This window comes from Polypterus senegalus, chromosome 12 (assembly GCF_016835505.1).
Source record: "Polypterus senegalus isolate Bchr_013 chromosome 12, ASM1683550v1, whole genome shotgun sequence".
Taxonomy (NCBI): Eukaryota; Metazoa; Chordata; class Cladistia; order Polypteriformes; family Polypteridae; genus Polypterus; species Polypterus senegalus.
In genome coordinates this window covers 23,944,840-23,969,086 of record NC_053165.1, presented here as the reverse complement: position 1 = coordinate 23,969,086, position 24,247 = coordinate 23,944,840, and the positions used below count along the sequence as shown (strand labels likewise).

Genomic DNA, 24,247 nt, shown 5'->3' with positions numbered 1-24,247 from the left:
CACAGGGTATTTCCCTGACCACAGTCTGTGACACATAGTGGTAAATCACCAAGTTTTTCCTTATTATGGTAGAATATGCGGAAGTCGTAATGAAGGGTTTACTTTAGTGGAATATTTGATCATTCGGATTGCAGTGTTTTATGGAGTTATGAAAACAGCACTCATAATTGCTTATTATGTGTACATTTTATTTGTTTTACTTTCTTTTTAGCTTTAACTCTGCGGCAGGATGTTGGAATCTGTGACCTATGTGGTGAGGTATGCTGCCTATGGCAATGACACAACATCACTTGCACCAGCGATTGAGAATACTTCAGTGGCTCCAACCTGGCATTCAGATACAGAGACCAACATCACTAAGCCTCACAAGTGTCTCCTGATCCTTTATAAAGATATTGGGGATTCTAGGTAAGGTCATTTATAGGTAAGCTTAGTATGGAATTCATACAAATGAACTCATTTTTATTACACAATCTCTGCACTTGTCATTCTGGAGATGGTTGTGATTACTCAAACAATAATGGGTGTAGTTAAAAATCGTGAGAAGCATGAATAATATAAATGCTACTCCTTTTAAACTATCTATAACACAGGTGTCAAACACCAGGCCTGGAGGGCCGCAGTGGGTGCAGGTTTTCTTTCTAACCCTTTTCCTAATCAGTGTCCAGTTTCCACTGCTAATTAAATTCTTTTCCCTCTATTTTAATAGCCCTGTTTTTAAGGATTAAGTCTTCTGAATTGATTCTTTTCTTCATTAAATGACAGCCAAACAGAAATGAGACATGAAATGAGCCAACAGATGACCAGCTAAATTGGGGCTTCAAACTCCAACCGGTTCCTTAATGAGAAGCTGATTCTTGCTGTTAGTTAAACCAGTTATTCAATTCTATGCCTTGTTGCTGCTCTCTTTCTGCCACAGCAGACATTTCCAGAACTGTTGATATTCTGTTTTTTTGTAAGAACTCCTAAAATGTTTTGGTAACCTGAGGGATCAACCTTACTGAGACCTTCATCTTTATTTTCAGATTTTGTTTGATGGGTACCAGTGAGCTGGTCACGTCCTGCTTGTTTTATGTCTCATTACTGTCTGGCTGTTAATTAAGGAAAAAACAAGTAAGGGGCCTGAGTCAAGTTAATTAAAGCTAAGGCTAAAGAAGTTAATTAGCATCAAAAACTGGTTACTAATTAAGAAGATGGTTAGAATGAAAACGTGCAGCCACTGCTGCCCTCCAGGACTGGAGTTTGACACCCCTGATCTATAACATGGGTCTCAACGGAGGACCGCAGTAGCTGCAGGTTTTCATTCTAATCCTTTTCTTAATTGGTGACCAGTTTTTGCTGCTAAGTATCTCCTTTTGCTTTCATTTTAATGGATTTGTTTTTTAAGATTTGCTCCCCTGAATTTCTTTATCATTCCTCTGAATTGCTTCATTTCTTTCCTTAAATGGCACCCAAACAGAAGTGAAAATGTGAAGCGAGTGAGCCAACTGAAGGCCAACTAAGTCAGGGCCTCAAACTCCAATCAATTTCACTCTAACCGGTTGATTAATTATGTGCTGAATCTTGTTGTTAATTAAACCCATTCTTTATGTCTATGGCTTGTTGCTGCTGTCATTGTGGAATTGTGAAACTGTTATGGACTTGAGCAGACCAGCATTCCTGAGACCTTTTTTCAGATGTTGTGCAATGGACACAGTTTGCTAGCCCTGTTTTGGCTCATTTTGTATCTCGTTATTGTTTGGTTGCTAAAAAAAAGAAAAAGAAACAATTAAGGTCTGAGTCTTCAAGAAGAAGTCAATTAAAATGAATTCAACAGAAGTTAATTAGCAGCAGAAGCAGTGTCATTAATTCACCATAGGGTTAGAATGAAAACCTGCAGCCACTGCGGCCCACCAGGACTGGAGTTTGAGACCACTGATCTACTGTATAAATGTATGTATGATCTGACAGGATTTTGGTAGTTGTTGTTTTTAGTATGGTCAATGCACTTATTTAGTATTAATTCAAATTAACACAATAGTTTTAGGGCAACTCACAATACAGTACCTATAAAAAGTATTCACCCCTTCAGAAGTCTTCACAGTTTATTGCTGTACAAATTGGAATCAAAATGGATTTAATCTGAGTTAGTTTACAATGCTCAACAGAAAAAGACTCTTTAATGTCAAAGTGAAAACGGATCTGTGCAGATTGGTCTAAATTAGTTACAGATACTGTATGTTGTACTTCCATCCATCCATTTTACAACCTGCTGAATCCAAACACAGGGTCATGGGGTCTGCTGGATCCAATCCCAGCCAACACAGGGCACAAGGCAGGAACCAATCCCAGGCAGGGTGCCAACCGACCGCAGGACACACACAAACACACCCACACACCAAGCACACACTAGGGCCATTTTAGAATCGCCAATCCACCTAACCTGCATGTCTTGGGGAGGAAACCCACACAGACACGGGGAGAACATGCAAACTCCACGCAGGGAGGACCCGGGAAGCGAAAGTCAGTATTTAGTAGGTGCACATTTGGTAGCCATTGCAGCCCACAGTTTGTGTGCACAGATGCTGTCTCTATAACCTTTGCATATTTTTCTCCATTTTTCTTTGCAAAACTTCTCAAGCTCTGGCAGGTTGAATGAACAGCCTTTGCTACAAATTTTCGGTTGGACTGAGATGTGGGCTCTGACTTGAGCACTCTTGTTTTTAAGCCATTCCTGTGTAGCTTTGGCTTGATGTTTAAGGCTGTTGTCTTGCTGGAAAACAAATCTTCTTCAAAGGTGCTGGTTTCTTATAGACTGTATCAGGTTTTCCTCCAGGATTTTCCTGTGTTTTGTAGTAATAATGTTCCTCCTCCACCCTCAACAGCCTTCTAAGGCCTGCTGCAGAGAAGCATCTCCACAGTATGATGTTGCCACCACCATGCTTCACTCCAGGGATGCTGTGTTTTTGATACAGAACAGCTCAATTTTGTTGTTGTTGTTGTCTACACAAGTTCTCTAATCTTAACCCCTGTATCTTGTAACTCCTTCAAAGCCTTCCTAGGTCTCTTGGCTGCCTCGCTCACTTGCATAATTACTGGTTTTTGTGGATTGTTTGCTCTCTGCAGATTTACAGCTCTGCCGTACTCTTTCTTTTTTTTCCAATGACTGATTTAACTGGAGGGCAGCACTGTGGCACAGTGGGTAGCACTGCTGCCTCGTAGTTAGGAGACCCGGGTTCGCTTCCTGGGTCCTCCCTGCGGAGTTTGCATGTTCTCCCCGTGTCTGCGTGGGTTTCCTCCCACAGTCCAAAGACATGCAGGTTAGGTGGATTGGTGATTCTAAATTGTCCCAAGTGTGTGCTTGGTGTGCACCCTGCCCGGGGTTTGTTTCCTGCCTTGCGCCCTGTGTTGGCTCCAGCAGACCCCCGCGACCCAGTAGTTAGGATATAGCGGGTTGGATAATGTATGGATGGATGGATTTAACTGGACTCCAAGGGAGACTTTCTTGTCTCCATCCCCTGACTTGTGCTTTTCTGTCACATTTCACAGAGTGGCTTGGATTGTTCTTTAGTTTTCATTGTGTAAGTTTAGGCCACCATACTGACTGACTACAAATTGGACCTTTCAGATAAGGTGCATTTCCACCACAGTCAATTGAAACCCCTTGACTATAGACGAGTGATGGCCATTGAATCAGTTCTGTGACTTTTAAAACCAATTGCTTGCTCCAGTGATGATTTAGGTGTGTCATATACTTATGCAATTATTTTGTGTTTTGTAGTTGTAATTAATTAATTGCTGGGACCTGTTTTCACTTTGATATTAAATGTTTTTTTTTCTGTTGTTCATTGTAAAGAAAGCCAAATCAGATTAATTTTGACTAGCAGTCTCAGACCCACTTTATCCATTTCCGGATAGTGGGTTGTTTGAGACTATCCCAACAGACACCTCAGTGCATCGTTGGATCCATTTTTACACACTGCCCCACTCACTTTCACACATAGCTGCTTTGAAATCAGCAGTTATCCTAGTTTGCACATTTTTGGACATATGAGAGAAAACTCCACACAAACATAGTGAGAACACGCAAGCTCCTCACAGATTGCTGAATGCTGAATTTGAATGCAAGACACTACATGTGGGAGGTAGCAGTGCTAACCTCTGTGTTACTATGTCATGATGGCACAGTGGTTGGGGCTGCTGTCTTATAACTCCAAAATCCTGGGTTTAAATTCCAGTCTTTGCACAGGTTTGTATGTTTTGCCTTTGGCAGGTTGAATCACCCAAAACCTCCTTAAAAACACGCATTTCTGGTTGATTAAGAAATCTACATTGTCCCATTGATGGTGTGTGCAAAACTGTGCCCTGTAATGGACCAGTACCTCATCCCTTGTGCCTGTTGTTGAAAAGATTATCTGTGCTTTACATAATACTGATTTGGGTTTGGTAATGAATGGACATTTTTTTGTATGTTTGCCAGATTTACCCAACTGCACTGAAAAAATACTTTTTTGACAGTTCTCGAAAACTGAGACACGATAACTGATTGTCATTCATTTTTAATCTACCAACAGATTACTTTTTGGTCTAATGACCCTCTTAGGGCTCATTTATACTTCAGGCTCAGAATGCATACGCGCCCGCATCATGGCTGCCACGCGTTCACAGCGTTCATTTGACGCATACTCCGAGCAGGTCCTCAGAAATTAAGGCAATGCATGCGTGAGTTGTAGTACCTACAAAAAGTCGGGGCTGCAGTGTGCTAAAAGTTGGAATGTGACGTCAGAGTCTCTGTTTACCATCTACATGTGACAGAAAGCCGCTTTGCGGATCCTACGAGATCGATGTGCGCGCTTCAATGTTTGATGAATGGTTCAATGTGGTGAAGAAAAATGCCGACATACAAATGCATTTGTGGTGCTTTTATATTCAAGCGTCACATATTCCTGATCGTAATGACGCGATGCATTTTAAAAGTCTCACATACCGTCTTCTGTGCCATCTTTTTTTCTGGGGTTTTCTCCGGTCCTGCTACTAAGGGCAAATCACCACACTCTCTGCACATTTACAATCCTTCGATTTATACTTGATATCACTTTCATGATGAAATGCATTAAAGTATTATGTTATATTTTACAGATAAATCATTAATTTCGTTTAAATAATGAATACTGTTAATAATTACACACATGGGGGTTACACTGCTGTCTCGCAGGGAGTCACGTCGCTGGTATTCCCTGCCTGGAGCTCCGCTTTCCTTCCAAAAATATGCAGATTTGGTGACACTAAAATGATTCTAGTGTATGTGAGTGCTTGTAGTCACCTTGCGATGAGATGATTCCCCGTCCAGGGATTGTTTCAGCCTCGTGCCCAATGCTTGCTGGAATGGACAAATCCCTTGCGGTAAGGTGTCATCAGAATATAATGGGTGTTCCAGGCAATTCACAACACTGCAAAGCCAAACCTGTACTCACCGCACTGCCTCCTGGTGGACTCCTCCAGATTTCTGTAAAGTACTTTCGCAAGTATAAACAGTAAAACGCTTGCGTAGCAGGAGCGTCCACTGCAGCATGTGTCGCGTTGCGTGAAGTATAAACCTGGCCTTACAGTCCATATAGTTTACTAATGTGATGTTGTATTAATGAAATACTACAGTGTCCACCTTTAGTGCTGGGCCAAACATCTTCATATTGAACCTTTCATAGTGAACACTGCCTCAGGGGGCTTTGCAAAGATCTGACATTATCATGGTTATCAAGAAATTAACCTCCCCATGCTTCCACCTGCTTCTTATTTCCAGACAATTGCACAAATGTATCTTTCTCAGTTATTGCTCTTAAACTGTGGAAGAAGGTTCTCATGATCATTCAAACTGTTAATACATTTAATTTTTCACAAAGCGCTTTCGTGCTGGTTACGCCGTCTTCTGCCGTGCTGTGCCTTAGGGGTCAGCTACTAGAACTGACCTAATCCACGAGCAACTAACTTTGATTTTATTGTGCTGCTAGTTTATTACCAAGTGCATTATGAACGTCATTATTACTTTTGTTAGACATTTGGTTAGGTTTTTTATGGAGGTTTTCAAGTATGCGGAATCCATATTTGAAGTCAGTTTTGAGATTGAGTGCTTTTTCTGAAGTTCTGGAAATTATTTTCCAACACAATTTTGAGTGTCATTGTTAGGGTGGGGGCATAGTCTCTGAGGTCATGACTTCTGACTTCATTGATTCGATGGATTAAAAGTTCAACGGTGACAATCTTTACCAATCTGAGTTTGCAGATGGAAGTCTTTTTGGTGTTTTCTCTTTTCTCTCAGAAGTTTTGACCTTGATTTTTGTTTAACAGTTTGGCCTTGACAACAGTTATTTTGTTTTACCCTGGCTTTGTTTTCATATGCCTGGTCTTCTGGTCCTTTAATTTTATTAATGATTTGTCACTAATATAACAGAAGTCCTAGGTAAAACTGCAAAAATTAACCGGTTGTGTTTTGATTTAAATGTCATTCAGGGTTTCTTTTGCTAAACACTGTAATGAATATTCAACTCGGCCTCCATTTATTTAACTCGCTTATCTAGTTCAGAGGAAGTGCTGAAAGATACCAACACATTTTGGATGCAAACCAGGAATCAGCCAAGGGTGGAGAACAATTAATATTAGTTTCTGGAAGTCACTTTAAATAAAGGCTTCTGGTAACATTAATAATAGAAAAAATATGGGCTAAAATTTACAAAAATTCCACATGTCACCAAATAAATGCATCAGTACCTTTCACATTTTCAAGCACTTTAAAAGAATATTTTGAAGCTGGTGTATCAACTCCTCTTGAGAGTTAGCATAAAAAAACATTTCCTGACATAAAGACATAAAAAGCTTCTATAACACCAAACGGTTCTCAGTTTCTTATAATTCAATGCTGTCTTTGTGTCAAGGTAAAAGTAAGTGAATCTTTTTATGAATTAAACAGAAAGCCTGTTCTCTCTGCTTCTTTTTTTTTGTAGGGTTCGCTTTTGGGATCTTCTTTTATTGGTGCCCAATGTAGCGTTCTTCGTGTTTCTTCTGTGGAAGCTGCCTTCTGCTAGGGCCAAAATAAGGGTTACTTCCAGTCCCATATTTATCACTTTCTACATACTGGTAAGTACATTAGAGCATTAGAACAATCTAGATGAGAATAGGCCATTCAGCCCAACAAAGTTCTATCTACTTAATTCTTCTTAAAACACATCAGGTCGAGTTTTAAAAGTCCTTAAAGTCTTACTCTCTACCACACTACTTGGTAGCTTATTCCACGTGTCTATTGTTCTTTGTCTAAAGAAAACCTTCCTAATGGTTGTGCGAAATTTACCTTTAAAAAATTTTCCAACTATGTCCCTGTGTTCCTGATGAACTCATTTTAAAATCTTGATCCATTGTACTAATTCCCTTTATAATTTTAAACACATCAATCATGTCTCCTCTTAATCTTCTTTTGCTTAAACTGTAAAGGCTCATCTCTTTTAATCTTTCCTCATAACTCATCCCCTGTAGCCCTGGAATCCGCCTAGTCATCTTCTCTGGACCTTTTCTAGTGCTGCTATGTCCTTTTTGTAGCCTTGAGACCAAAACTGCACCCAGTACTCCAGACGAGGCCTCACCAGTGTGTTATAAAGCTTGAGCAGAACCTCCTTGGACTTGTACATCAAGGTGCTATATAACCTGACATTCTGTTCACCTTATTATTGGCTTCTGAACACTGTCTACATTCTCAAATAAAAAATAACATAACATAAATTTACTCCATGAGCCCGGCTGCAAGACGTATCATTCTGCTCAGACCTGATGTGCTGCATCAGGGGTCCTAAAGTTTTCCTGTGCTTCACAGCCACTTTAGACAGAACAACATATTATTTTGCAAAACATTTTTTGCTTCTTAAAGTTCCCTTTATCTATCTGTTATCCAAGCTGCTTAAAGGATACGTTTGGTACTTTTCAAGTCGAAGTTATTTCTTCAGAAACATGTTATATATGCATTTGCCTCATTAAGTTGTGTTCTAAAGTTAATTCCCTTTCTATGGATTTAAAAATATATGTTGTCCGCACTGGCACTTTACATTATAGTCTGAGGGGCATGGAGGAAAATCTTAAAAACGTGCCAAATATTTCAGTTTTTCAAGCCAAGACAGTTGTTGAGTTCTGATCCGCATCTTGTGATTACACACACATTATAAAATAGTTTGTATGTTTCAATTTTGAACCTAAAACACCATTATTATGAGATTCAGTCGTTTTAAAAGAAGACCAGCTGTGTACAATAGCTCAGCACTTAGTCTTCCTGTGCAACAACCTTTCACCCCATGGCAAGGGGTAGTTTCCTCCTGACAGACCAAATCACAGTAAACTCATCCAAAGGACAACACCATATTTACAGCAGAGTGTCACTGCACTGGGACATTGGGATCCACACACAGACAGTTGGTCTCCCTTTCAAGTACTGGCAGAACCCAAACATGCTTAGAGTCAGGAGGGTGACCTGTTCTGAAGCACAGGTGGTATGGGCAGAGTGAGTTTGGGTTATTGCATGCGTGTCCCTGGTGACCTTCCTAGAGATGGTTGTGGCCTTACTCCCAAGACCACCACTATAGGCTTTAGTAAATTAGAAATTGTATGGATATAGATGGAAATAAATGAATATTATACATGCAGTGTTACTTACAGACGACAGCTAGTTGCCACAGCAGTGACTGCCAACACTATCTGCCCACACTTTTTTATAAGGTGCTATTGCTTTTGTTGTAGGTATTTGTTGTGGCAGCTGTTGGGATTACAAGGGCCATAGTCTCCATGACAGTTAGTGCATCAAGTGCTGCTACCATAATTGATAAGGTAAGTGCCATATCTGCATCAAGGAAATATTAAAACTGCCTGGTCAGACTATCAGCATGTATTCACTGCTCTAACTGTTTTTACAGATTCTGTGGGAGATCACACGTTTCTTCTTGCTGGCAATTGAGCTCAGCGTGATTATCTTGGGACTTGCTTTTGGTAAGTGGGACACTCAAGACCTAAATATAAGTGTTTCATGGCAGTTTTAAGGTGTCATACATTGATTGCAGCAGTAAAAATGAGAAGGGAAGAACAAGGCTTACCAAACTTTTCTGTTGTCCTAAATTTTTGTTTGTGGGTTCAATTTGTGCAGCTGAAGCATGTTTTCTAACTTGCTCAGTGTGTGGTGTGGTGAGTGGATTGGTTGTATTCAGTTGTGTAAAGTTTGTTGAGTTTTGCTCTTCTTTTCTAGTGTGAATAAAGGGCTACTCATTACCTAGCGACATGTCCACAATAGCCAAAGGTTGATGAGTTTTTAAGAGTCAAAGCATCTGCCAGTTTATGATCTCACAAGGGCTACTGTTTCTTTGGCAGGTCACCTTGAAAGCAAATCCAGCATAAAGCGAGTTCTGGCAATCACTGCAGTGTTGGCTCTGGCGTATTCTATTACACAGGTAAGAGAAGATGACTCTGTGCACTAAGTGAAGCGTACATTTCAAGCGCATAGCCTATGTATCATCTGGCCTACATCCAGTTAGTGCATTTGTGAACAATTATGTAATGATTTAATACATTTACATTGGAAAAATAAATTCAGACCCCATAAAGACAAGTAACATAGAAAATGGACAAATTGATGTAGGACCTTAATTGTATTAATGGAACAAATATTGATATTTAGCTGTCCTTCCCCCATTCCTCATAATACTCCCAAACAAAAGTCACTGGCCTATGATATCTGCAACTTACTCAAATCCCCATCTGTTGCAAAAATCCATCCATTTCAGCATTGCTTTGACGTTTCTGAAACAGTGGTAAGGGACAAATTCCTTAAGACTACCCCGTCATCCCAGACACTGAAGTGATTCAATGTAGGGTTAGAGTGTAGACTTCAATGTCAGGGTTTTTTCGCTGCAGTCATGATATTGCAAATTTTCATAACTGCTCGTCTCTCGATCAGAAATTAATTCCTATTTTTAATTTTACTTCTATTGCAAAATAAAATGAAGTGTTGGCGTCCATGCTGGAGACGCAGTTGATTGAGAATCAAAAGTAAAGTCAAAATCTTCGCTTCCCCAGCACAATGTGAATGCTCCCAAGGATGTCAGAGGTAGATTAGAACACCATCTTTTAATTGTCCATTGTAAATTCAAAGAAGGGAATGTTGCTAGCTCCAGTGTCACAACAATCCCCATAGTTCTTACTTGATTTGAGCCTGTGAGACACTCCCTGTGCCTAACTCTATGTAGGGCTCATGGATGACACAAATTTAAATCTTGCATGTATACTCCAAAGCAGCATGTAGCATAAAGCTATGCAACATGCAGAAATGAATGCAGTGAATATGTAGATACAGTGGTGTGAAAAACTATTTTCCCCCTTCCTGATTTCTTATTCTTTTGCATGTTTGTCACACAAAATGTTTCTGATCATCAAACACATTTAACCATTAGTCAAATATAACACAAGTAAACACAAAATGCAGTTTTTAAATGAAGGTTTTTATTATTTAGGGAGAAAAAAATTCCAAACCTACATGGCCCTGTGTGAAAAAGTAATTGCCCCCTGAACCTAATAACTGGTTGGGCCACCCTTGGCAGCAATAACTGCAATCAAGCGTTTGCGATAACTTGCAATGAGTCTTTTGCAGCACTCTGGAGGAATTTTGGCCCACTCATCTTTGCAGAATTGTTGTAATTCAGCTTTATTTGGGGGTTTTCTAGCATGAACCGCCTTTTTAAGGTCATGCCATAGCATCTCAATTGGATTCAGGTCAGGACTTTGACTAGGCCACTCCAAAGTCTTCATTTTGTTTTTCTTCAGCCATTCAGAGGTGGATTTGCTGGTGTGTTTTGGGTCATTGTCCTGTTGCAGCACCCAAGATCGCTTCAGCTTGAGTTGACGAACAGATGGCCAGACATTCTCCTTCAGGATTTTTTGGTAGACAGTAGAATTCATGGTTCCATCTATCACAGCAAGTCTTCCAGGTCCTAAGCAGCAAAAAAACCCCAGACCATCACACTACCACCACCATATTTTACTGTTGGTATGATGTTCTTTTTCTGAAATGCTGTGTTCCTTTTACGCCAGATGTAATGGGACATTTGCCTTCCAAAAAGTTCAACTTTTGTCTTATCAGTCCACAAGGTATTTTCCCAAAAGTCTTGGCAATCATTGAGATGTTTCTTAGCAAAATTGAGACGAGCCCTAATGTTCTTTTGCTTAACAGTGGTTTGCATCTTGGAAATCTGCCATGCAGGCCGTTTTTGCCCAGTCTCTTTCTTATGGTGGAGTCGTGAACACTGACCTTAATTGAGGCAAGTGAGACCTGCAGTTCTTTAGACGTTGTCCTGGGGTCTTTGTGACCTCTCGGATGAGTCGATTCTGCTCTTGGGGTAATTTTGGTCGGCCCGCCACTCCTGGGAAGGTTCACCACTATTCCATGTTTTGCCATTTGTGGATAATGGCTCTCACTGTGGTTCGCTGGAGTCCCAAAGCTTTAGAAATGGCTTTATAACCTTTACCAGACTGATAGATCTCAATTACTTCTGTTCTCATTTGTTCCTGAATTTCTTTGGATCTTGGCATGATGTCTAGCTTTTGAGGTGTTTTTGGTCTACTTCTCTGTGTCAGGCAGCTCCTATTTAAGTGATTTCTTGATTGAAACAGGTGTGGCAGTAATCAGGCCTGGGGGTGGCTACGGAAATTGAACTCAGGTGTGATACACCACAGTTAGGTTATTTTTTAACAAGGGGGCAATTACTTTTTCACACAGGGCCATGTAGGTTTGAATTTTTTTTTCTCCCTAAATAATAAAAACCATCATTTAAAAACTGCATTTTGTGTTTACTTGTGTTATATTTGACTAATGGTTAAATGTGTTTGATGATCAGAAACATTTTGTGTGACAAACATGCAAAAGAATAAGAAATCAGGAAGGGGGCAAATAGTTTTTCACACCACTGTAGTAGTAAACATGAATCAGACACACCAATCTGGACAACCTTTGTAAAGAATACAAATTTTTACCGCTAGTTGAGAAAAGTGTGTTTATAACCGTGTTAATGCAATTTCTTTCATACTACACTTTGGAGTGCAATCATGTGTGCCATTTCCTTCATCTTCTCAACTCTGCACACTTAAGATATTTTTGGCATTTATTTATTTATCATTACCAGTTTTTATACATGGCCAGCTATCAGAGAGAATAAACATCCTAACACCTCTACTTAAAAAAGAAAAGTTTTTCATTGTGAGTGCCCGGGGCATTGTCAACAACATTGCTGACTGATATTGATTCAGGGTTTGTGGCTAGTGGTTTACATCCTTTAACTTAGTTTTGTTGTCCATGTTGGAGTGATGTACATAATTGATCGTCTGTAGTCAGGGCCGTCTTAACAGCATTATAGGCCCCCGAGCAAAGAAGTGCATTGGGGTTCCTACCTACACAACCTCTCGGCGCAAGTCGCAACATACCGTATATACCCATGAATAGGTTCTCCCACATATAAGCCGGGTCTTGATTTTACTGTATAATTTCTGGTATTTTATTATGTTGGTTGTATAGGTTGAATGCGAAAGACTCATGCTATTGGTCCAAGAGATTATTATATGTTAACGCACACCTGAGAGAGAACCGTAGGGCACATGGCCGTTTTTTTTCTCTTTCTACTGTGCCTACGTGAACACACAGTAATTCCCAAATTACTCCGAAGCAATGTTTGCATGATTTGTGTTTTTTGTATCTCATACCCTCATACACCTTTATCGTAAGAGCATCCCATATCTACGATGGAGTATTTGATCAGAAGAAAATATGAAGCTGGCTTTAAATTAAACATCATTGAAGTAGTGAAAACAATTGGTAACTGCACTGCTGCAACAAAATTCGATGTGTCTGAGAACTGATGCAAGATTGGAGGAAGCAGAAAGACATAAAAATAAAATTAAGCGTCGCATTTTTGAAGGGCATATAAGTTGTGTTTTGATTTTTATGATCGATTTTTCAGGTTTCAAGACCTGATTTATACGTGAGTATATACGGTACCTAGATTAGCGTGGGGCCCATATGCTCGTGATGTCCCCAGGCAACAGCCCAGCGTGCTCATGCGTTAAGACGTCGCTGTCTATAGTAGCTTATGTAATTAAAGAGAGAATTTTAAATTATCAAAAAAACAAGTCATTATACTTAAAAATCATAATAAGCCACCTCCTTAAATAAGCCACACCTCTCCATTAAAGCTAAGATGTGAAACCACCAAAGCAGTTTACTTAAAAAATGTCCCGTATACAGGAGGGAGCTACAGTATTTACTGCATAGAATTAGTGACTGCAAAAAGTGGAAGATTTTTGTTCAAATCATACAATCATTGTGAAATTGGTCGGAATATAAATCTCCAGCCACGGGAGTCTGCCAGAACCGAACTTGAAAACCACTAGTTTAGACTATTGTGTGAATTTCTATAGCTGTTGCTCAGACACATAGAACAGAGCGGCATGTGGGAGGACTAGGTGGTGGCCATCATTCAGCTTCAAAAGTGTTACATTGGATTGTTTTCTGAGGGCTAGAAACAGCTTACTCCTCTGCTGCTGAATATTTCTGCCTGCTTAATTGAGTTTTTTTTTTCTTCTCATTCACAAATATTGAGTATTTTGTTTAGAGTGATCTTTAATTTTTCTTTCATACTGTGCTACAGTACATGAGGCTTTTAGTAACTAGACAGCTTTAACAAGTATTTTTTTTTCAGTTTCAGAAGATTAAACATACATTTAAAAACGCATCTAGATGGTGTTTGAGATAAAGAAATGCTAAAAACAAGTTTGAATAGCAGCCTGCTTACTCCATATACTTATACTTTACATTTGAGTTGTGTTCCTGCAGGGGACTTTGGAGATTCTTTATCCTGATGCACATCTGTCAGCAGAGGACTTCAACATCTATGGCCATGGGGGAAGACACTTTTGGCTTGCCAGTTCATGTTTTTTCTTTCTGGTGAGTTTGGCAGCCTTTTCTTGTTAGTCTGCCTGAATAAAAGAGAAGGTTTTTGATCAAAGAGTAAAAGAAACATGAACATGCAAAATATCATGTAGTTCATATGTGGAACTGCATCTGGCAAACACAGTGCCTTGAAAAGCATTTATCCATCATTTGTTTTTTTAAACAGCCTAAGACTTTGCTGTATTAGTATTTAGAAATTTCTGCGTCAGACATTCTTTTGAGGATTCTTCTCAAAAAGAAAAACATACTAGTAAATGACATCTCAGTTTCTTGAGTTATATTATTATTGTTTTTAACAATTCTCCCTCAGGTTTTTACTTTGTTGAACCCCCTCTGGTAGCTAGAACAGTTAGTATACCTCTAAAGACGTTTCTATCAACTTTTCACAACATAAAACATTAGCCCACCTGTCCTTCAGAATTTCTGTGTCCTCTGCCAAAGTCTAATGTTACTGACAGGTAGTGTGGTGTAATGGTTAAGGCTTTGGACTTCCTACCCTGAGGTTTTAGGTTCAAATCCTGCTACTGACTCTTGTGACTATAAGTACGTCAATTGACCTGCCTGTGCACTAATTGAAAAACAAAAGAAATTAAACCAATTTTGTATTTCAAATGTTGAAGGTTGCCTTGGATAAAGGTGTCAGACAAAAAAAAAAGTAATAGAGGTTGAATTTCATTGTAACAAATTTAATGGTTCTATAAAAATATTTTGTTATAACAGAAATTGTGTTGTAGTGAATATAATGAAAATACAGTAATCCCTCCTCGATCGCGGGGGTTGCGTTCCAGAACCCCCTGCGATAGGTGAAAATCCGCGAAGTAGAAACCATATGTTTGTATGATTATTTTTATGTATTTTAAGCCCTTAGAAACTCTCCCACACTTTTTATAAATATTCTCCGCACAGTTATACAGTAAACCCTTGTTTATCGCGGTTAATCCGCTCCAGACAGATAAATGAATTTCCACGAAGTAGGATTCTTTATTTATAAATCTAATATTTTCACAGTTAGAGCATAGAAAACCGGTTTACGACCTTCTAAATACGTTTTTTAACATTATTAGAGCCCTCTAGACATGAAATAACACCCTTTAGTCAAAAGTTTAAACTGTGCTCCATGATAAGACAGAGATGACAGTTCTTTCTCACAATTAAAAGAATGCAAACATATCTTCCTCTTCAACGTGCGCGTAAGGAGCAGAGAATGTCAGAGAGAGAGTAAAGTAAACAATGAAAAATCAATAGGGCCGTTGCGCTTTTAAGTATGCAAGCACCGCTGATAAAGCAGCGGCAATGAAGGGATCAATGCGAAGGTAGCCTTTCAGCATTTTTTACAGGAGCGTCCGTGATCTTCTAAGCAAACAGCCTCTGTGCAAAAGCCCTCTGCTCACATCTCCTCCGTCAAGCGCGGAGAACGTCAGAGAGAGAGAGATAGAGAGCGCGAGATTAAAGCAAACAATCAAAAAATCAATAAGTGTGCTTTTGGACGCACCTCGATAAAGCGGCATTTCTTAGAGGAGCGCCTGTATCCACTAGGCAAACAGCTTCTGTGCAAACAGCACCTCTACTCACAGCCCCTCCGTCAGGCACAGAGAATGTCAGAGAGGGTGAGATAGAGGTAGAGACAAGCAAACAATCGAGCACCGCGCAGGAGGCATATCTTATAGCATTGAGGAGTTTTAGTTAATATGTAATACGTGCTCTGATTGGGTAGCTTCTAAGCCATCCGCCAATAGCGTCCCTTGTATGAAATCAACTGGGCAAACAAACTGAGGAAGCATGTACCATAAATGAAAAGACCCATTGTCCGCAGAAATCCACGAATCAGCGAAAAATCCGCAATTTACATTTACATATACTTACATATAAAATCCGCGATAGAGCAAAACCGCGAAAGTCAAAGCGCGATACAGCAAGGGATCACTGTACATATACTATTGTGACCAGTGTCGTCCGCAATTCACCATTTCTAACAGCAACTGGGTAAGGACAGCTGCATAGCTGCTCTCCTGGATCTTACCACGTAACATGCTTATCACACGATGTTCACAACATTTAAGGCCCAGCCTGCACTCCCCTTTCTGTCTCTTGTGCAACAGACTCTGCGACCCAAGCTTGACAGAACCTGTATAACAGACATGAATACCAAATGAAAATGAGACGTTAGGTGTAACTTTTTTATAGAAATACAAATGCGTTTGTAATTTTTTTTTGTTCAGGTCCCAAATGCCGATCTTTGTCTTCTATTTTTTTTTTTTTGATCTTTCAGAATTGTTGACAAAGTTGAAGGCGCGATTCCGAATGCTTTCGCGACATCATTTTTCTTCATTCCAGAATCACCTTTTTCCAGCATTGTAATTTTTCTTTCAGCATAAACTGACACCGTTTCTCACTTGTTACGTTCATCGCAAAGAAAACTTTGAGAAGCACTATGAAACTTGAATAGTATAGTATCTGCACACAACACAACTACCCATCCGGACGCTAGGTGGAGCACTGACTCAGAATTTGGCTTTGTCTATGATGTCTCGTCTACTCTCATGCTAAGTCTTACCAAGACTGCCCGAGACCAGAAATTTCACAGCAGACTGACACTTTCTTTTGGTCTAACAAGAAAGAGACAGCTTGTTTCAGGTTTCCCGAGATTCGTTGAAAGAGTAGGTGCAGCATTAAGTATTTTTTTGCATCTCATTTTTGGTCGAAAAAAATGTTTGTTACACTGAAATTTTAATTTTGTTAAAATGAAATCCGCTTAACTTTATGTTGTATGAATGTTTGTCAGGGTATTTGTTGTTCTTAAAATTTCATTATGTCAGTATTGGCTATAACTGGATTTGACCTGTAGTAATATTATGAGGTCACTGGAGCTGTTAACTCTTGATTATGCTGTACACACTTTTCCAAGAGTAAAACATTCCTCATTAGATCAGTTTCCTATTGACTTGGACTTTATTTAACAGGAAAGTGTATTCTTTTGAATTTAAATGGGTAACCAGTAAGAATAATGTGGAGTTTGAGTATATATTATTATCATTATTAGATTTTCATTTGTTTAAACTGGGCCCTCGAGCAAGACTCTTATCCTTAAAATTGCTCCGGGACTGCTGTATAATGGCTGACCCTGCGCTCTGACTTCCAGAGGTCACGTGAAAAGACAATTTCCCCTTTTGGATTAATAAAATGTACCAAATATGTCATTCACTCATGTGTTTCTTTTTGTGGTTTGTTGTATGCTGTATGTTCTAGCTTTTTATTCCTCCATAGCCATTAGCAGAAAGTAAAGTTTTAACACAACTTGTTTTAGTTTAACTTATTACAAACAGCAATGACATTTACTGACTGCTTGTTGAGGCGGCTCATGTAAAGAATTGAATATTTTTACTTTTTAGGTTGTTTTCTCTAATGCCTGAAGTGGAAGAATATAACTGTTGGTCCTCTGTTTTGGAGGCTTTTTAAATAATTGGGGTTCCTGTTTAAAATCCACAGATGTGAACATATATGTAAAGAATGTGTGTGGGTGTGTATATATATATATATATATATATATATACAGGTGGAATCCTGTTATAACAAAACTCACAGAACCGTATATAGCAGAAATTTCATTATAATACATATAGTATTGTGACTGTGGCCCCAGCGATCGGCAGTGTCTAATATCTCCGTAGCTTGCTCTGCTGGGTCTGGTAAACAGTAAACCAAGGGCAAAGCAATTGGTTGTTCTCTGCAGGATTAGGGTTACTGCTTACCATGCTTGTCGCACAATGTTAAACATTTAATACTGGACTTTGATCTGCTGTTCCTCACACTGTCCTGATCTGTCTTCTCCAGACTGTATCTACCTCAGTGGTGATTCCAAGCCACTGGTGTTCTTCTAATCTGAAGATGGGAATTAAGTAGGACGATCACCCGTGCCGTGGCTTCGAACAGTTCCTATTCTGAATGAAGTCTTGAGACTGTTCCTGCCTTTTCTATACAGGAATAAAGTACCTGTATTTTCCTTTAAAACCCGAGGTCATCTTCCTATCTCTCGTGAAACTCTTTGACACGACTCTGTGACACAACTCTGTAGCTTGACAATACCTGTATAAAAAACAGTGCTTCTAAAACTGCAAAAAATATTTTATTTGAAAATGAGGCATTAGTTGTAACTTTTTTATAGAAATACAAGTATGAAAACGAGACGCTAGATGTAACTTTTTACATTAAAAATGCAGGTATGAACACAGAATGAAAATGAGACATTAGATGTAACTCTTTTTTTATAGAAATGCAGGAAAGAAAATACAGAATGAAAATGAGACGTTAGATGAAGATGAAGGCGTGACTCCAAAAGCATGTTAAATATATTCAAAAGTTCAGCATGTGTCTAATGGTCTAATTATGCCTTCTTCTTACAGGTCTATTCGCTGATTGTAATATTGCCAAAAACTCCTCTGAAAGATCGAATCTCTCTTCCATGTAAGTTGAATATGATTTTACAGACTACAAACTCTTATTAGCTTTCTGTGCTTGCTGATTCTGAAAAAATGTACCTGTAACGAGATTATTTAATCACCAGGAAATATTTAGCTTTGCATTACAAGTTGTATTGGAACCACCTAATGCCTCTTTATATCCAGCTTTCCACTGATCATTTATCGTTTTTAATACTACTAACAGCACTGTGTTTAAGGCACTAAGTGGCAGTTGGTGTAAATGCACCAGTGTGACTAATCTACATCTCAGGGTTTGGAGTCCTAGGCTGTATATAACAAATTAAGCTAAAGGTAGCGGTGCCCACTACTTGTGTTCATGTGTCTCTTGCATATGTGTTAGGTAGGCAACATGGAGCTGTTTTTTTCTTATGAAGGAGCCCACCCTATAGGATGGCTAGAAGATTGTATGGATTCCTTTTTCCTTATGCACCTCATGAAGTTTTGTTTCTGCCATTCAAACATGGCTTTAATAAATCACACAATCTCACATATCCTTGAGGTCCATTGTATATGTCACCCAGTAGAACTCAGTTTAGTTACCCAATGAATGTTTGAAACTCTCTTAAATGGAGAAAAAAAAGAACAATACTTTGTTATCTGTTTGCTTTCTTTAAATTTAGCCACAGAAATCCTTCCAAAATGAACAATGTAAATTAGTCAATCTGTAACCACTATTTGTTTTACGTTACTAAAGGAACTTCATAATTATAACATCAATATTGAAGGAACTTTGGGGCAAAAAACAACAGGATAGTAGTTTTCAAAAACTGATGTGAACTTATCATTAGAAAAGAATCAAGTGTTTTCTCTTGCAGTGTTGTCATTTTTATCTGATATACACTTTGTGTGATTTTTAGTAACAAATTAATTTTAATTGTTTGCTTTTTAAAAAAATGCTTACCTTTGATACATATTTTTATTGTGCATCCATTTTAAGTTTTGGACCAGTACTGAGTTGTCAGTTATTGCACTTTTTTTTTTTTTAAATGTACCCATAGATTCATAGGAAGTATATATAAAATCTACATAGGCTGTGCCCAGGTGGGATTCAGACTCTGGACTTCGGATCTCTGAGGCAATGGCACTAATCAGTGTGTCACAATGCAGCCATACATTTTAAAGCAACAATGTAAAGTTTATAATTTTAGTGAATAACTGTGATTTCCTTAATAATTCATGATATGGAGTTGCATAGAGTGGCCTACTCCATCTATTTTGCTGTTGAACAAAGTGTTGCGGTGGATAGAAATGACAAAGTGCTGGCTTTTCAAGCTATCATTTGAATTCAATTGTATTTTTGATCGTTCCCCATGTTTTCGTTATCAGCTGATAAAATGGGTACTGACTGACTGCTGGTTTGGAGAAAGCTTAGAGAACTTTAGTCAAATGCAAAATGCATCAGTCAGTCTAACTAACTGCACGGCCTGTGTTTTGTCTCTGTTAAAGTGCTGTGCAAGCTTAGTATCACTAGTAAAACTGAACTGTGTGAATTAGCTCAGTTAGTTAATAAGTAAGGCAATGATAGATCCTGTTGGAGGCCAAATGTCTACTGCTTTTTCTGTATTGAAAGCAACAGAGAGGTATGTTCTGCTCACACACTTTGAATTTATTAGGCTGAAGGCATTCTTAAGGATCAATGTGCACTAATCTGAAACAACATTTGTGCAAACAAATTCATAATGTGGTAGTCATGCTCCTCATGTGAAGCTGGATGCCAGCCTGATGAACTGCTCTTCATGTCCCGCAGCCCGCAAGAGTTTCTATGTGTATGCTGCAGTCCTGTCTCTGCTGAATTTGGTTCAAGGTCTGGGAAGTGCATTGCTTTGTGCTGGCATCATTGAAGGTCTCTGGTAGGTGAAGGTTTCTCATTTCTTCATAATCTCTTACCATAGTGTGAATAATTTGTGCAGCAAAGTATCATTTTAGATTTTTTGTGAATAAGCAACTGGAATAGTGGACAAAAGCAATGCATACAACGTAATTTACTTAGACTTTCAAAAAGCATCAAATACAGTCCCACACCAGAGATTGATTCAGAAACTAGGAGCTGTAGGCATCAGAGATAACGTACAAATCTGGACCCCTAGTTGGTTAACTGGCACAAGACAAAGAGTAAAGGTAAGGGGAGAACGTACCACATGGACCTAAATCGTCAGCGGAGTTCCTCAGAGGTCCATCCTTGGATCCTTAGTTTTTCTGATTTATATTAATGACAATGATTCTAGTATAGTTAGTAAACAGAAGAAATTATAATTGGAGGGATGGCAGACACTGAGAAGGCAGCAAAAATAAATCAAAAAATCTGGACAACCTTCAGAACTGGGTGAACTCTTGGAAAGTGCAGTTTAATGTAAAAAAAAAAGTGCTGCATATGAGCAAAAGAAAATCAATTCTTAATACAAGATGGAACACACCATTCCCGCCATGCGGGAATCAACCACTGAAAAGAATTGACACAAAATCATCATGAACTAAGCAATGTACTGAAACAACTAAAAAGGTAAGTAAAATGATTATATCATTAAAACTGTTGAACTTATGTCAAGAGACATTATGGTCAATCTATATAACCGCACTACCAAGACCACATCTGGAGTATTGTATGCAGTTCTGATCACCACACTACAAGAAAGACATGAAGCTGCGCAGAGGAGAGCAACCAAGTGCTCTCCAGGATTTAAGGACATGTCCTTCTGTAACAAACTCAAAGAATTAAATCTGTTTAGTCTCAAGCAGAGGAGACTGCAGGGAGACCTAATCCAGGTATTTAAAAAACCTCAAAGGCTTTGATAAAGTAGATCCAGCAACATTCTTTCAGCTTATAGGTTGACCACAAACTTGAGGACATCAGTGGAAATTGAGGGGATGTGCACGTAGGATTGAAGCCAGAAAGCCCTTCTTTATACAAAGAGTTGTGGGACTCTGGAACAAACTACCGACACATGGAGTTGAAGCAGAAACCTTGACAAACTTTTAAGAAGATTCTGGATCAGATATTGGGACAGCTTAGCTACTAGTTAAACAAATGGGCTTGATGAACTGAAGGGTCTCCTCTTGTTTGTCAGATTAAATGGGCTTGATGGACTGAAGGGTCTCCTCTTGTTTGTCAGATTTCTTGTGTTTCGTTTGAAGCAGGCAGACAGTATAATTGCTAGAAATTTGTCTTGACTTTAGTTATGCTGACGTGGACAAAATTGTTGGTACCCTTCAGTCAATGAAAGAAAAACTCAAAATGGTCACAGAAATAACTTTAATCTGACAAAAGTAATAATAAATAAAAATTCTATGAAATTTAACCAATGAAAGTCAGACATTGATTTTCAACCCTGCTTCAACAGAATTATTTAAAAAAATAAACTTATGAAACAGGCCTGGACAAAAATGATGGTACCCCTAACTTAATATTTTGTTGCACAATCTTTTGAGGCAATCACTGCAATCATACGATTCCTGTAACTGTCAATGAGACTTCTGCACTTCTCAGCAGGTATTTTGGCCCACTCCTCATGAGCAAACTGCTCCAGTTGTCTCAGGTTTGAAGGGTGCCTTTTTCCAGACGGCATGTTTCAGCTCTTTCCAAAGATGCTCAATAGGATTGAGGTCAGGGCTCATAGAAGGCCACTTTAGAATACTCCAATGTTTTCCTCTTAGCCATTCTTGGGTGTTTTTAGCTGTGTGTTTTGGGTCATTGACCTGTTGCAAGACCCATGACCTGCGACTGACCAAGCTTTCTGACACTGGCCAGCACATTTCTCTCTAGAATCCCTTGATAGTCTTGAGATTTCATTGTACCCTGCACAGATTCAAGACACCCTGTGCCAGATGCAGCAAAGCAGCCCCAGAACATAACAGAGCCTCCTCCATGTTTCACAGTGTACTTTTCTTGATATGCTTCATTTTTCCGTCTGTGAACATAGAGCTGATGTGCCTTGGCAAAAAGTTCAATTTTTGTCTCATCTGTCCATAGGACATTCTCCCAGAATCTTTGTGGCTTATCCACATGTAGTTTGGCAAATTCCAGTCTGGCTTTTTTATGATTTACCATTAACAATGGTGTCCTCCTTGGTCGTCTCCCATGAAGTCCACTTTGGCTCAAACAACGATGGATGGTGCGATCTGACACTGATGTTCCTTGAGCTTGAAGTTCACTTTGGATCTCTTTAGAAGTTTTTCTAGGCTCTTTTGTTACCATTTGTATTATCCGTCTCTTTGATTTGTCATCAATTTTCCTCCTGCGGCCACGTCCAGGGAGGTTGGCTACAGTCCCATGGATCTTAAATTTCTGAATAATATGTGCAACTGTAGTCACAGGAACATCAAGCTGCTTCGAGATGGTCTTATAGCCTTTACCTTTGACATGCTTGTCTATAATTTTCTTTCTAATCTCCTGAGAGAACTCTTTCCTTCGCTTCCTCTGGTCCATGTTGAGTGTGGTACACACCATGTCACCAAACAACACAGTGACTACCTGGAGCCCTATATATAGGTCCACTGACTGATTACAAGATTGTAGACACCTGTGATACTAATTAGTGGACACACCTTGGATTAACATGTCCCTTTGGTCACATTATTTTCAGTCTTTTCTAGGGGTACCATCATTTTTGTCCAGGCCTGTTTCATAAGTTTATTTTTTTAAATAATTCTGTTGAAGCATGGTTGAAAATCAATGTCTGACTTTCATTGGTTAAATTTCATAGAATTTTTATTTATTATTACTTTTGTCAGATTAAAGTTATTTCTGTGACCATTTTGAGTTTTTCTTTCATTGACTGAAGGGTACCAACAATTTTGTCCACGTGTCAATAGTAATACACAGTAGGCAGTACAGTATGAAATATGACATAAGTGCAATTTTATATGCAACTGCAACAAATGACAATATAATACACAATACAGGATGGTCCAGATCTAATTATGCAATTATGAAAAGGCGAACACATCGCACCTGCTGTTCGACTGACAACCCCCTGCCATTTTGGAATGCAGAGCAGGTACTGCCATCTATTGGCAACAAAAAATTTTTTTTTTGTGAATTCTCTATGTAATAAGGGATTGACTCCAGCAGACGCCCGTGACACTGTAGTTAGGATATAGCAGGTTGGATAATGGATGGATAAATTTAATAAGTTATAGTGTAATGGAAATTGCATAATTAGATCTGGACCACCCTATAGAATTACCCACATGCCCCATACTTATACTTGTTTGTAAGGTTAAACATAATAAAAGTTGGGTGGAATGGTTCGATGCAGAAGTGACTTGAAAATGATGAGTAACCAGAGTGACTGCAGTAGGAAAAAAGTACACATCATCAGTGTGGTGTTAGTGTTTAATTGTATGGCTACCACTCTAAATGGGTAATATAACCTAAAATAATATTGTGATATATATTACTATACATATGGTAACACTATCAAGTCGTATACTTTTTATCCTACAATATCCTGATTCCTGAAATATGTAATTTTATTCACTGAGAAAAAAGGGTTCCATTTTTTTCCTTTTTCAAAGTAAGTAAAATGGATGCAAGATACACTTTCACACTTACCACTTTCCTGTCATGTGTCACATTGAGCTTTAGGAAAGTCACAGGCAGTGCTGTTCAAGTCACTTACCTAGAGTATTAAATCAGCTTTGAGAGTGTTAATAATGTGTCATGCAGTAGTTTTGGTTATGATTGAATGTCATTTATAAAATACACAGTAAAGCGGCATCAACTCATCAACTCATTAATGCTAAAATCTATTTTTTTTTCCAAGTGGTTTACCAT

The 24,247-nt window shown here is 38.8% G+C and overlaps 1 protein-coding gene across 3 annotated transcripts in view; it reads left to right on the top strand.

Annotated features, from left to right (window-relative positions):
• The window catches only part of tpra1 (transmembrane protein, adipocyte asscociated 1), a 46,933-nt gene that overhangs the window by 5,534 nt on the left and 17,152 nt on the right, over positions 1-24,247 (top strand). For all 3 annotated transcript variants that reach the window (XM_039771425.1, XM_039771423.1, XM_039771424.1), the window contains exons 2-9: positions 212-408; positions 6,978-7,110; positions 8,752-8,838; positions 8,925-8,997; positions 9,373-9,452; positions 13,880-13,990; positions 18,397-18,457; positions 20,222-20,324. In XM_039771425.1, the coding sequence (XP_039627359.1) occupies positions 230-408; positions 6,978-7,110; positions 8,752-8,838; positions 8,925-8,997; positions 9,373-9,452; positions 13,880-13,990; positions 18,397-18,457; positions 20,222-20,324 (827 nt within the window). In that variant the 5' untranslated portion in view covers positions 212-229. The remainder of the gene's footprint in view (positions 1-211; positions 409-6,977; positions 7,111-8,751; positions 8,839-8,924; positions 8,998-9,372; positions 9,453-13,879; positions 13,991-18,396; positions 18,458-20,221; positions 20,325-24,247) is intronic.